This window comes from Lissotriton vulgaris, chromosome 4_1, assembly GCF_964263255.1.
Source record: "Lissotriton vulgaris chromosome 4_1, aLisVul1.2, whole genome shotgun sequence".
Taxonomy (NCBI): domain Eukaryota; kingdom Metazoa; phylum Chordata; class Amphibia; order Caudata; family Salamandridae; genus Lissotriton; species Lissotriton vulgaris.
Genome location: NC_141691.1, coordinates 586,183,994 through 586,198,303, shown reverse-complemented (window position 1 = coordinate 586,198,303; position 14,310 = coordinate 586,183,994). Strand labels below are relative to the sequence as shown.

The following is a 14,310-nucleotide window of genomic DNA, read 5'->3' as shown; positions in this document are numbered from 1 at the left end:
CAGTGTCGGCGACCGGCCCCACCCGTCGACCAGTACAAGACTTGGAGTGACTAACTCAACTAGCGCTCGCACACAACGGCCTGACCCGCGACCGCTCCGGACACTCAAGGAGGTGGGGAAAAAACTGAGCACACTTCCAGGAGGCGGTCGGCCGCTTGGGACCCGGACCAGCGCCATTCTGGAGAGGGACCCTGTCCGACTCGAGCGCCCAGGACCAGGAACGGGCGCCTCCAGAACTCAGACCCGGACAACGCCACTCTTGTCAGGGCAGCCCTGACGCACTCGCTTGCCTACAGACCCCACACAACAGCGGACGCCTGGCATACACCCCGGGACGGCACTGTTACACCGCCATCTTGGGAACAACGACCTCGCACCATGGCGGGCAAAGGCACCAGAAGCTCGTCAACACAGGCGAAATTGGACAAGTTTGCTTACAGCCAACAAGGACACTCGCAAGTAGGCGGCCGACACTCCACGGGGGCACCCCCGGACGCGGAGGGTAACAAAAAAGTGACACTGGAGGACATTATGAGAACTCTTGCGGAGGTTAAAACGACGGTGGGCTCCATTTCCTCTGAAGTCACCCTACTGAGAGCGGACTTTTCGAAAATCACCGAGAGGGTAGCACAGGTGGAAGTGGTGACAAAATCACTTATCCAAGACACCTCAGACCTACAAGTGGCGATGGAACGTATGGAGAAAATCACAAAACTTTTACGCGACAGGCTGGACGACCAGGAAGGACGTTCCAGCCGAAATAACGTGCGTATTCTTGGCCTGCCGGAATCAGAAGGGAAAGGGGCCATGGATCTCTACGTAGAGGACCTCATAAAGAACAATCTGCAACCTAAAGGTCTTTCCAACTTTTTTTCTGTTGAAAGAGCACATCGTGTCCCGGGGGGAACGCCCAAGCCGGGTGCCGCTCCGCGACCTGTGCTGGCTCGCCTATTTAACTTTAGGGACAGAGACGCCATCTTGCAGGCGGCGAGGGTCTCCCCGCCGATCAAGATCCAGAACTCTACTTTGGCCTTCTTTCCGGACTACACGGCGGAGGTAGCCAGGCGTAGGAAAACCTTCACAGAGGTCAAGAAAGCACTGCGGGACAGGGGCTTGCAATATTCCATGTTATTCCCCGCTAAACTACGCGTTGTGGCCGAGGGAAAGGCATGGTTCTTTGATACGCCTGAAGTGGCGCGAGAATGGCTCGACGGATGGAGGCAGGCGGGACAGCGACAGCGGCCACACAGAGAACGAACACATCCACACACCGATGGACAAGCGAACAGCCAGCAGACTCGACCTTCGCAGCAAACGACGGCTTCTGGACTAGACTCTGATCTGGAAAGGGCCCCCCTCGACTCCGGACAGCCGGCCTCGATCTAGAGGTGAACTGTAATTGGGAACAATTATGTGTAACACTGGACTCCGGAGCGGCTAAGCTGAGTAGGGTGGGCACTAGCCGATGCCTACGGGAGACTCGCCAACCCCACAAGCAAGTAACATAGTTGGGAAGGGGGTAAAGCACTCTGCCAAGTTGGGGAAGCGGGCGGGGAATGGTCCGTGGAGCAGGGGAGCAGAGTGGGGGGAAGGGGGGATTGTTTCATTGTTAACACGGTTATGTTTTGTCATCATGTCTACACTAAGGTACACCACACTTCTGCAGATCGCACACTACTGGTACACTAGCGCAAGACACCACCTTTGGGCCGGGGACGACGACCGTCGGTCCGCTGCCCTAACTTTCCGACCCAATGGCTAGAAGGGTACGATCTGTGCCCAGTGAGGGAGCGACAGCGGTCACTGAGGTGCCCCCATTCCAGGTCTTGACTTGGAACGTTCGGGGATTGGGGATAAAATCAAGCGAGGTCTCGTTTTGCAGGTGGTTAAACGTCAGAAACCTGACCTGGTATTACTTCAAGAAACGCACCTTGCAGGGTCCACGGGTAAAGCACTCAACAGACGGGGATATGTAATGGCGGTACACTCAGAGTTTACATCGGGCTCCAGGGGCACTGGGATACTCATGAAAAAAGCATCCTCCTTTATTGTGGGGGTACACAAAGTTGATGATCAGGGTCGCTTCGCGGCACTACATGGACAATGGGAGGGTCGGGCACTAAACGTGGTCTCCGCTTACATCCCCCCGGCACTTCACTCAACAGCACTACCGGCCCTAGGTAAATTTCTCCTGGACCTCCCGGAGGGGGACACAATCATTGGGGGAGATTTTAATGCCATAATGCACCCGTCACTGGACTCCCTGCCTGTACGTGCCCGCTCGGGTGCTATGAATGTACTTCCCGACTTTGTAAAAGCAATGGGCCTTACGGATGTCTGGCGACACCTTCACCCAGCAACCTCACATTTCACATACTACTCTGCTGTTCATAAAAGCCTTTCACGAATTGATTACTTCCTATTCCAGGGGCTGGGTTTGGGATTAGTTGACAAAATTGAAATCCTACCAAGAGGAGTTTCCGACCATTCTCCAATTTCCCTATCGCTTGCCACCAGGGGGAAGAAGGGCGCGAGGACCTACCCACTGTACCCCAACTACTTAAAAATCCCTGCAGTACGGAAAAAGCTCAAACAAGCCACTGCCCGGTACTTTGTTGAAAATGAGGGAACCGTCTCCTCGCCCTCTATCCTCTGGGAGGCCTACAAAACGGTTCTGAGGGGGGAGGCAATAGCAGCCATTATAGGTCACAAAAGAGATTCGAGACGGGAGCTCACGGAGTTGGAACTCACACTACACGACGCAAATATCGCCCACATGTCCGACCCCACACTGAAGACAACACACCTGCTGCAACTCCGCCAATAACGATACCATGATCACCTCAAAACGACCGTCCGTGCGCAACACGAGAACACACTACACAGGGTGTATGATGTGGGAGATAAAGCCGGGAAAATGCTGGCATGGCTGGACAAGAGGGGAGGTAGCAATAAAGGCATACAGATGCTCTACATACACGATGGGGTCCTGCAGAAACACCCAGAACACATAGTGCAAACTTTGGCTAACCATTTTCAACACATTTACACTCCAGACCGCGACGTCACCGCACAGACTGCGCTGCTCTCCCTGGAAAATATTGACATCCCTACACTCACACTCGAAACGCGACAGGACCTGGATGCTGACCTCTCGGAAGAGGAAATCCAGACGGCAATCCAGTGCTTGCAATCGGGTAAGGCGCTGGGCCCTAATGGCCTACCTGTGGAATGGTACAAGGCGCTGGCTCCCACACTGAGTAAACCGCTGCTGCACATGTATAACGAAAGCCTTGACAAGGCGATCCTGCCACTTGACCAACGCATTGCCACGATTGTGGCGATCCCCAAACCGGGTAAGCCACCGACTGCCTGCACCTCCTACCGTCCCATTTCCCTTCTCAATGTGGAGGCTAAAATCCTCGCCAAGATCATGGCCAGCCGACTAACACACCACCTTCACACGTTGATCCATCCTGACCAATCAGGCTTTATGCCACACCGGAGCACGGCTTTGAATTTGAGAAGAGTTCATGGGGTACTGGCACGCGCACACCTTCTTAGTGAGCCTACAGCAATCCTTTCCCTTGACGCCACTATGGCCTTTGACTTAGTGGAATGGGAATACCTGTTCGCGGTGCTCACCAGAATGGGCTTCGGGCCTAAGTTTCAGGCGTGGATACGCCTGCTATACACACAGCCAGTTGCCCAGGTGGTTGCCAATGGACACATCTCGGCACCCTTCCCACTGAAGAGAGGGACGAGACAAGGATGCCCTTTATCCCCGTTGCTCTTCGCTCTGGTACTAGAGCCCTTAGCAATTCTACTCAGAACAACGCCACTGTTTTGGGGGATCACATGGACGGAGGGGTGGGAAGACAAGGTCTCCCTTTATGCGGACGACATGCTTATTTATATGGTAGACCCCGAGGCAGGCATTCCTGCACTGTTGCAGCTTTGTGACACACACGGGGCGGCATCGGGCTACACGCTCAACTGGACCAAATCCGTGGTATACGTACTCCGGGGCCCGGCGCCATTACTGCGAGAAACCTGCCCCCTGGTCTTAACGACATCCTCCTTTAAGTACCTGGGTATCCACATTACAAGAGACGCCACCGACTTCTATAATGCTAATTTGAAGCCCCCTCTAGAACGTCTAAAAGCTGATGTCAAACACTGGGCGACTCTCCCCTTGACCCTCCTGGGCAGGGCGGCCTTATACAAAATGATGGCGCTTCCAGGTTTCTATATGTTTTAGAGAACACCCCACACTTGGTTGCGCCACACTACTTTAAACAAATTGCAGCGCTGGTCTCCAGTCTCCTCTGGAACAATGGTCCGGCGCGAATTGCCCATGACAAGTTGGTGAGGAGTTGGTACGGAGGAGGAGTAGCACTTCCCAACGTCCAACTGTACTACTGGGCGGCCCAACTCAAGGTGGTCAACTTCTGGGTGCATGCCTCGCGGGATGATCCGGCCTATAAGGCCGACTGGTCACAGTTGGGAACTGAAGGAATGCTTTCGGTTCTGTATAATAAAGCCCAAGTCAGGCGACTGATTGGCCCAACACACCACACGACGACACTATGGCACAGAGCGCAGGCCCGACTAGGTTGGGCAGGCAAACTTACCAAAATAACACCGCTATGGGATACCAAACAACTGGGTAATCTCAGAGCATATAGAGGGTTTACGCAATGGGATCACATAGAGATCTCCACAGTGGGGGACCTATGGGACAAGGGCACAGTGATTCCTTTACCGCAGCTTCAACAGCAGTATGGTCTGGGCCACACCGAGACATTCAGGTACATTCAGATCAGCCACGCACTACTCAAAGCGATTCCACGGGGCACTGATCTTCCTGAATCGTCCCCGTTAGAGGATAGGCTCCTGACGGAATTTATGCCACAAAGCGCCACTTCCCTTACGTATAAGAAATTGGTCAATAATCTGATAGACCCCACACTACCACTCCAGGAGCGGTGGGTAAGGGAGATAGGGGAGGTTGACGAAACGGAGTGGAACGAAGCACTGGCTTCGCCGAAAGAAGTGGGCATTTCAATGAAATTTAGGCTTGTACAACTTAAAATCCTCCATCGAGTCTACTACACGAGGTCACTACTACACAAGATCCATCGGGCTCCTCACCCATTTTGCCTTAGGGGTTGTGGGGAGGAAGGGACTCTATTTCACACCCTGTGGGAATGTCCACTGGTACAGGAGTTCTGGAAACAGGTTCTACGTACAGTTTCTCAGGCACTTAACATATCTGTCCTGCCTGAACCCCGTAAATGCCTCTTGAACATTTGGGAACCCAATGACCTGGACCGATATGGGCAATTGTGGGCCACCCTGGCCATTACAGTAGCGAAAAGAGACATTGCACAGAGGTGGGGGGCACAGGAAATGCCTACGGCGGCAAGGTGGGCCAAGAACATGGACATGTTAATGATAGTAGAACGAGGCGTATATGTCCTTAGGGCGAGCCCTAGGAAGTGGAATAAAATTTGGGCGCCTTGGAACAGCTACAGAGGGGACATCTGTGAACCTCTTCCGGAGGACGAGGATCCGGACTCTGAGGAAGAGGAGGATTGAGGGGGGGAGTGTCTTGCCTTGGGTGCAATGGGTTGTAGAGCACTCACTTTTGTTAGGGTACCGGACTATGCAACTTCTTTCACATACTGCTTTAAGTAACGGTGTACGACTGATTCAAATTGCTTGATGACAACAATGTTCATTTTTGTTTCTTGTTCTTCTATTGAATACACACATGATCCCCAATTAATACAGCTTTCGACCAACAAACGCCATTTGATACTGTTACCTCAACCTGTATTATGATTGCCTGCATCCTTCTACAGTATTGTGTGTATTAATGATGACTTTCTATCAATAAAGATTTTCAAAAAAAAAAAAAAGGCCACATTGGCCATTGTGGCACATTCAGTTCTGATGAACAATGTGGCCAATATAGAGATCTGTGGAGCCCCTTGGAATTGAATTTTCCCTTTCCTAACTCCTCACAAAGGGTATCACTCTCCCCTTTTCAGCCCCCTGTCATAAACACCCGTATGTTGTCCACAGGGCTCCGCATTCAGTCAGACACTCTTCAACATTCACATGAACCCACTGGCTAAGCTTGTCCAGTTCTTTGGCATCCAAATTGTGTCTTATTCTGATAACACCCAGCCTGATCGTGAGTTTCTCTGAGCAGTTCTTGAGGCTACACAACAATTTCAAGGAATGTCTCTCTTAGTAGCACACTGGATGGTACTTTTGCTGCCTCATATTTAATGGGGATAAGATGGAGATCCTGCTTTTCAGGCAATCCTCCTCATCATGGTCTCCAGCCTGGTGGCCTGAAGACATTTTCTCCTCGTCTCATCCACTACAGCCAGAAATCTTGGCATCAAGATTGATTCCCATCGGTCCCACTTTGCCCATGTTAACACAGATTGCACCACTTGCTTCTCACTCTTGAAAGCTCTGAGATAAAATCTTTGAGTTCATTCCAATTGCTACCCACTAAACTCCAAACTGTGCCATCAAAACTTTAATTTTTAGATAATGGCAACTTCATCTTACTAGGACCCCCCCAATTATTTAATTTACCATCTCTAAACAGTTACTTACCGGTCTTCAGCACTGGAATGCTCAGTCTTGAGCGCCTGCTTGCGCTATATACATTTTACAGTCATTCATTCATTTTCGGTTTGTTTGTGCTATGATCTTGAGATGTAGGGTTAGCTTGAGGAAATCATTCAAGCATAGGAAGTTTTATCCACTGGAACATTGGGCCTAAAGTGATGAAGGAGTTGGTCGAGTTTTTGTTGTGGTTTTTAAAGGAAGGGTAGAATGAGTTGGGTAGCTCCTCACAGTCCAGGTTTGCAGCATATACAATGGAAATCTCACCCCTTTCTTGGCTTAGTTCATAATATAGGGTATCAGTGTGTTGAAGATCGTGATAGGATTGGGGGAGGAGATCAGGCTGATTAGAACATTGTGATTTTTTATTCACATCTTTATTGCTTTGGATGCTTAAGGAAGTTGGATGCTTCTAGAAAACAGTGGTTGAGATCAATTAAATGGCATATTTAGTTGGTTTTTCCAGTTGAGCTTGTGTTGTTAGCCAATAAGCAGTGCCGCTGATGACCCTGCTGTGGTCATATGCTTTAGTGATAGTGGGAGAGCTGTAACTATGATCCAAGCTTTTGCCTAAGGCATGGTTTAGTCATGATGTGAGACCTGTTGTTGGCTTAAAGCAGATGAATATCCTCTCAAAGGCTCTTCGTTGTCAATACCCTATGGGGCAGATGTATCATCAGTTTATTTTGCGAGTCCTTAATAGCGAATTTTACCGATTCTCTATTATGGACTTGCAAAATGCAATGTTATGTTATGTTATGTTAAGTGTTTTTTAAAGCGCGCAGCTGCCCCAGCAAAGAGGCGTCCCGGCGCTGGCAAATCTAAATGGTACATATTCCGGTGAAAGCTAGCCAGTCAAAAAAACCACAACGCTATGTTAGAGGGAAAATGAAGGTTTTAATTGCTTTCCTGAAAGCCAGCACGTCCTCCATTCCGTGGATATAGGCCGGCAAGGAGTTCCATAACTTGGCTGCCATGAACCGAAACGACCGACCACCAATCCGGTAGAATTTGGTCCGTGGTACAGTCACCAAATGTTGTCCCAACGTGCGCAAATTGCGGAGAGGAACATATGGGGTCAGAAGGGTGCATAGAAGTTCCGGGCTCCCAGATTTTAGGATCTTAAACGGCAGACATAAAGTTTTGAACTGAGTCCGGGCATAAATCGGAAGCCAATGCAACCCTCGGATCGTAGCTCGAACCGAACATCGGTGGGGAAGACCCACCAAGATTCTAGCTGCCGAGTTTTGGACTCGTTGGAGTCATTAAATCTTGGCTTTATTGGCCCCCAAGAATAGCACACTAGCATAGACCAATCGAGATAAAATAGTGGATTGGACAATGAGCTGTCGTACTACTGGTTCAAAGAACTTCAGGAGAGGATTAAGACCCCTTAGCAGGCCCACACATGTGGCAGCCACTCGCTTAGTATAGGTCTGAAAACTAAGCGAGGAGTCCATCCAGACTCCCAGGTTCTTAACCAAAGTCTTAGGCGTTGGCATAGTCCCCAGAGATGCCGGCCACCAATGCTCATTCCAAAGGGTGGTATTCTTCCCCACCAATAGGACCTCAGTTTTGTTCGCGTTAAGCTGCAGACAATTGTCTGTCATCCATTGGGCTACTGCTGCTATCCGGTCTCTGAACCTAGTGGCCGATGTAGATGGCCCTTCAGCTAAGGTGATCACAAGCTGGGTATCATCAGAGTATGATACCAACGTTAGGTCCCAGTCCTTTGCCACAGCCGCCAGTGGCTGGACGTATAGATTGAACAGAGACGGGCTTAATGCAGAGCCCTGAGGAACCCCTTGGCCTATGGAATGGGATTGGGAGAGAAACGGCGGGGCCGATACCCGGAAAGATCTGTCCCTCAGGAATGATCTGAACCACGCTAAGGCAGTTCCGATAATCCCTACTTCCTCCAGGTGGTGTAAAAGAATGTCTTGGGATACCGTATCAAAGGCAGCGCTGAGATCCAGCAGGATCAGTGCTGCACTCTGACCGGCATCTAAAATCGCCCGCAGATGTTCGGACGAGGCTAATAAGGCAAACTCGGTGCTATGGCCTGGCCTGAAGCCATTTTGGGATGGGTCCAGAATGTGATGAAGGCTCACATATTGAGATAAAACATTATTTACATGGGCCTCAGCAATCTCACCCACCCACTGGAGGAGAGAAATTGGTCTAAAATTCTCCGGTTTTTAAAGGGTCCAACGTGGTTTCTTAATGATAGGGGAGACCCAAGCCTGCTTCCAGGTCCTCGGGACACTAGCCATGGAGAAAGACAGGTTAAGTATATCAAACAAACGTGACAGTCAGCGGTCTGTAGAGTAAAGAAACTATGTGTCTGAAATGACATAGGTGTCACTGTGTACAGGAAATGAATCCCATCAGCCCACCCAAATGGCGGAGTATCATCATCTGGGACTTTCGTGGAAACTCGTATGGATAGGGAGATACACTTGTTGAAATAGTGTGTTAATCTCCACTTCACCGAGACCACCAGCGATGGAGCCAACCACAGAATGACAAATCGCAAGGATACCTTCCCATTCATTCCTGTGGGCCTTGAGGCCCATAGGAATGAATGGGAAGACATTCGCAATTTGCGAGTACCCAATAGGTACCCGCAAATTGCGAATGCAATTTCAATGGTGCAAGGGTGCCAAAAGGACACCCTGTTGCACCCCTGAAATATGCATATGTGCACATTTGGCGCTTTAGGGCATGTATGATCGCCAGATTGCACTATGTAAAATGCAAAAAAGTTACTTTTTCTAGGAAATCGCAAATTACCACCAACTTGAAGTTGGTGGTAATTTGTGATTCCTTAAGGCCAGATCGCAAATTTTGGGTGCTACAAAAATAGCATTTAAGGAATTGTTATTCCTTAAATGCATTTGCAAAATGAGGAATTGCTAATTTTGCAATTCCTTATTTTGCGATGGCCTTTTGAAATCATACATCCCAAAAGGCTTTTTCTCATTCGCAAACGGGAAAACCCATGATACATCCGGCCCTATATCTTTATTATGTATGCATGTTTTCTTTGTGTGCTAGTCACCTGCTCCATTGAGTTTGTGTTGAATGTGTGGAGCATTTGGATATGCTAAGTTCCGAAAGCAGACATGTTAGGAGTTAAGGCTTACTCATTACAGCTTGGCAGGCATGAGGCAGCAATACTCTTAACCTGCTCGCATTGAACCCATATAAGAGAAAGATAGGCTGGTATTATTTTGGAGCTATCTGGTGTGAGACTCCACTTGTCTGGAGAATTCACTATGCAACAGCACCCTAATAATGAATTACATTTACAAGTGGACCCTGAACTCTCACATTGGTTGGAGACAGCAGCTGTGATCTTGAATTATTGTTTATACCTTTGTTCATCTTTCATAGCATTCTTGCTAGGCAAGCATGATTGAATGCTGCGAAAGAACCTTACTAAGAAAAGTCAGGATTTCCTTTTGGTGGACATTTGTTAGTAGAGAGTATTTTAAAAATCAAGTCCTGTTCAAGAAACAAACCTTGAACTATTTTGAATATTTAACTTTGAGCATTAATAAAGACTTTACGGATTTTTGCAATTAAACACACAGTTTAACCCTGTGCCAGAACAGAAAGAATTCTCAAGTCAAGATAATGTTACATGTGATTATGCATGAAATAATAATGTTTTTAGTGATGGATGAATCATTAGTTATAGGAAACAAAGAATATTAATGCCTGGTAATTACAATTACAGTGCGACAAAGAGTCAAGTAGGAATTTAGCTTATTTTCTGCACAGAGTGCATGGTTCCGACACTTGGGGTAGTTATCTTACTGAGAGAGTGTTGATGAATAAGTTACTTAACTTTGGCAACGCCTTATCTGGTAGAGACTCTATCTAGCCAAAGATTCCTTACCATAGAATTATCCCCAGGTGTCAGACTGGATCCAGAAATTATTGGTGAGTAAAGTATTAAAGTTAAAGTGTTGATTGACAAATTCATTGAAAAGTTTTATGTATAAAGTACAAGTTAAAGACAATATTGTCTGGAAATGTCTCCCGCTTAATTCACTTGTGCTTGATCTGTATTTGTGTCCCGATAACATGAATGAGTGTCTAATGAAGTTCGTGGGCTAGGACAGCAAATCCCAGGAAGTCTGGGTGCCCCCAGTTATTAAAATGCCTTGAACAACTTACCTGAGTCTTGTTTTCGATATTGATATGTGGAGCAGATGAATTCCCCAGTACAATAAAAAACAAAAAATTCTCTAGATGTCTTCACACCAAGCCACCTGCCCCTTTCAATTCAGCTTAAGAAGCAAGAAAAAGGGCCAAGAAATTCATAGTAAGATATTGAGCCGAGGGAGCCACAGAAGTGACTGTCCTTTCAAACTTAGGGGCCTATTCACAAACTAGATTTTGTAGTATGTTTAGTAGTACTGCAAGAGTACTACTAAACGCTATTCACATACCTTACGGTGAAGCTCTGTGCCTTAACCTCTCCTATCTTTTATGTGCAGAGATATCCGGCTGACTGCGGAAATCTTCACACATGTAAGCAAACGTTTTAGTAGTAAATGGGAGAGGGATAGAAGGGAAGGTCTGGAACTATTACCACTAAAGCAGACAGGTTAATGAAGAGTAAGGAGGAGTTAAGCAAGCAATTGGAAGGCACACAAGCCCACCCACAAAAGAGTAAGCGTATTGAAATTCACAAACTGCCCTTTTATTGTTATTATAGCCGAAAAGGACCCAAAACAGCCCTAAATGTACTCCAGGTCAGAGCTGGAGTAAGTTTAGCACCAAAGCCTGGCAAATCATTGATGTTGCAACACCCTTCCATAGAGAATAATGGAGGTAGGGGCATAAAAAGAATCCCAATAGAAACTAATGTTAAAATAAATGAAATTACATACCCTATTTAAACATATAAATACATGTTATTTCATGTTAACACATAATCCAAAAAGAAAACAAAAATAACAAAATATTTAAAGTGACAATTCTATATAATAAAAAGAATACAATTACTGCTAATTTTATACATCACTTTCAATTACTGTAAATAATTTTGTTTTTTAATTTCAGGTAGGATTTTTTCATTAATGTAGGATTTCAATTTTATATGTTATAAAAAAAAATTTAAATGTCTTTTCCAATGCTGTAACATTTTACTATAGTAGTCAACATATAAAATACATATATATAAAATGAATTACGATGAACATTTAAATCAAAAATATGTATCTATTTTTTAAAAGTTTAACACACTTTCAAACTTTTTCCTGCACTTCAACATATGAAGAGCTCTGACCTGATTGCACTGGTCTCCCACAAGTGTGCAAAATTCCAAATAAGGGCATAAAATCACTATTAGTAATAACTTACGGTCGTATTTGTTGTTTTTACTGAAAAATTTACACTTTTCAGTAACTTTACACTTGAAATGGTGAAAAGGCAAAAGTAGCAAAGTTACACAGGAGTTTAAGAAAAAACGTACACATATAGATTTACTCATGCATAATGGTAACTTTGTGAATAGGCCCCATATGTGCTTTGCTCGGAGGTCTGCACTACTTTTAAAAATCATGCTCATTAATAGCTCTACTTTTGGGCCTGCAGGCTCCTTACATACCAGGAGATGGCAGTCGACAAACCCAACACCTTAGTCACAGTGGCGCCATGTACTACCCAAAGGGAGCCTGTGAATAGAAGAGCACAATTTTTGTCCACGCACCTGTATTGATATTCTTCCTGGCGAGTTGCCTCTGGTTCGAAAACATTTCAAGAGGATCCAGCTCTCCGACTCGTTCTTCCTGGTCAGATTCTGGGATGGTAGCACAGCCGCCTAATGGAAATATATAAAAGTATAGAAGATAAACATATGTTCTCGATTACAACAAAACAATTTTACTCCTATGTATGTGCATTCGTACAATTTGACATAACTTTTTCCACACAGTGAGTTTTGTAGTACTGTGAATAACTGAAGCAACTGCTGCCAATTTAAATGGTGTTCTCACAAGAACGTTAAGGCGACGCAATCTATTGGTATGTTGATAAATTTTGCAGCAAACATAGGAAAAAAACCTGTGAAGTCATGTAGGAAGTGTACAAATGCGTATGTTTACCAGTCTTAACCTCTGGTGCAGGGTTGAGGGGGTACTGTCAAGCCAAACACAACCAAGCTGAACAACATCGTTTTTGCAGGTGTTTCTTTGGAGTTCCACGTATTTTCCCAATTTTATGGTACACGAGAAATTGGGGATGGGTTATGTGGCTGATTGTATTGCCTTTGCATCTATGTTACTTTGACTTTCCATATGGGAGAATAAATCCTCACACATCACTTAACCACAAGATTATACTAGATTGCATTGCATACGACCAGAGACAGTCCATACTATGGCTTAAAGATATTAAGAACATTGCTGACTTATTGGGAAAACCCTATTTATATACTAATGCCTCAAATATTAAGAAGAGTGAGATACAATGGATCAAAATCAATTTAGGGCCTTCACCTTATCCCACAGAGAAGAGTAATAATTTCTTTAATCATTGATAATGGAATGCGCCCTAATCCAGACCACAGGCGATATTGAACAGTACATTTTATAAGTATCTAATTCATGGGAGAGGTCACTTTTAATGAGATTTCTGGATGCAGGGGGGTCTGTTCATTTGGAATCAATTTCCCCCAGTGGCAATTTGATTCAGACCCTGTTTTGACCTGCCTATGTGAAGGGGCTTCTCCCCAATCCTTTACATTTTGTCTTTTTCTGTGCATTTTACCTTCTCTTTGCACACCGATTGTTAATGCTAGTACTTGAATTTCTCCGTATTTTATTATTGTTTTATTATTATTTCCTATATAACCGAATAAAGACATTAAATGTACAATGGTGCTCACTTTATTGACTTTTGAAGGATAAAGTATTGTCAGCGCTGCCAAGATTTGAAATATTGACCTTGAGGTCGCAAATATATATTGGCATCTAAGGTTCACACTTGCTCAGCTGCAACCTCATCAGCGTAATCTTAATGAGACTACTGCCAAGCGTGGTGGGTAAACTTGTCCAGTCTCCATGATCATTCACTGGCTGGGCTCTCTTTTGGCACTGCTAAGAGTGGCAAAAAGTACAAACGTTGATGCTGTTTTTAGGTTTCATATGAAAACCGACTGCAAGGAACGGGACATATGTATCGCCTTAGTTTTATGCTTAAAAAACATCCACCTATAAATGTTGAAATGCATTTAAATACCGAAATCTAGCTAGTGCTGTTTATTTTCTATTCCTACTCCGGTCCTATTATATATGGGGGCAAGTGCTTAATAGTGGATATCAGTGTAAGTAGACGTTTTTAATGGGATATTCTCGTTAGTTCAAGATGTTGTTTGTGTATATTTCCAGACTGTTTTAGCAAAATAGATTTTTGTAATTTATTTCTCTTCTTCCGACCTTCTTAGGAAATATTGTTACTGCGCTGTCCTGGCATTACCCTAGGGTTTTACAACTGGAGTCCAAATGTGTAATGGAGAAAAATGCCTGTTTTTAACAATAAGTAAAACTAAATGTGATTCAATTTTGCCAACTATTTATCCTACACAAATCCCCACAAGTAACATCTGGAAGGACTTGGGTGGGTAAAAACCCTGGACAAGATGTA

General features: G+C 45.6%; 1 protein-coding gene across 2 annotated transcripts in view; it reads right to left on the bottom strand.

Annotated features, from left to right (window-relative positions):
• BBS9 (Bardet-Biedl syndrome 9) overlaps positions 1-14,310 on the bottom strand; it is a 2,055,975-nt gene that overhangs the window by 144,084 nt on the left and 1,897,581 nt on the right. For both annotated transcript variants that reach the window (XM_086964810.1, XM_086964809.1), the window contains one exon: positions 12,377-12,487. In XM_086964810.1, coding sequence (XP_086820936.1) covers positions 12,377-12,487 — 111 coding nt within the window. The remainder of the gene's footprint in view (positions 1-12,376; positions 12,488-14,310) is intronic.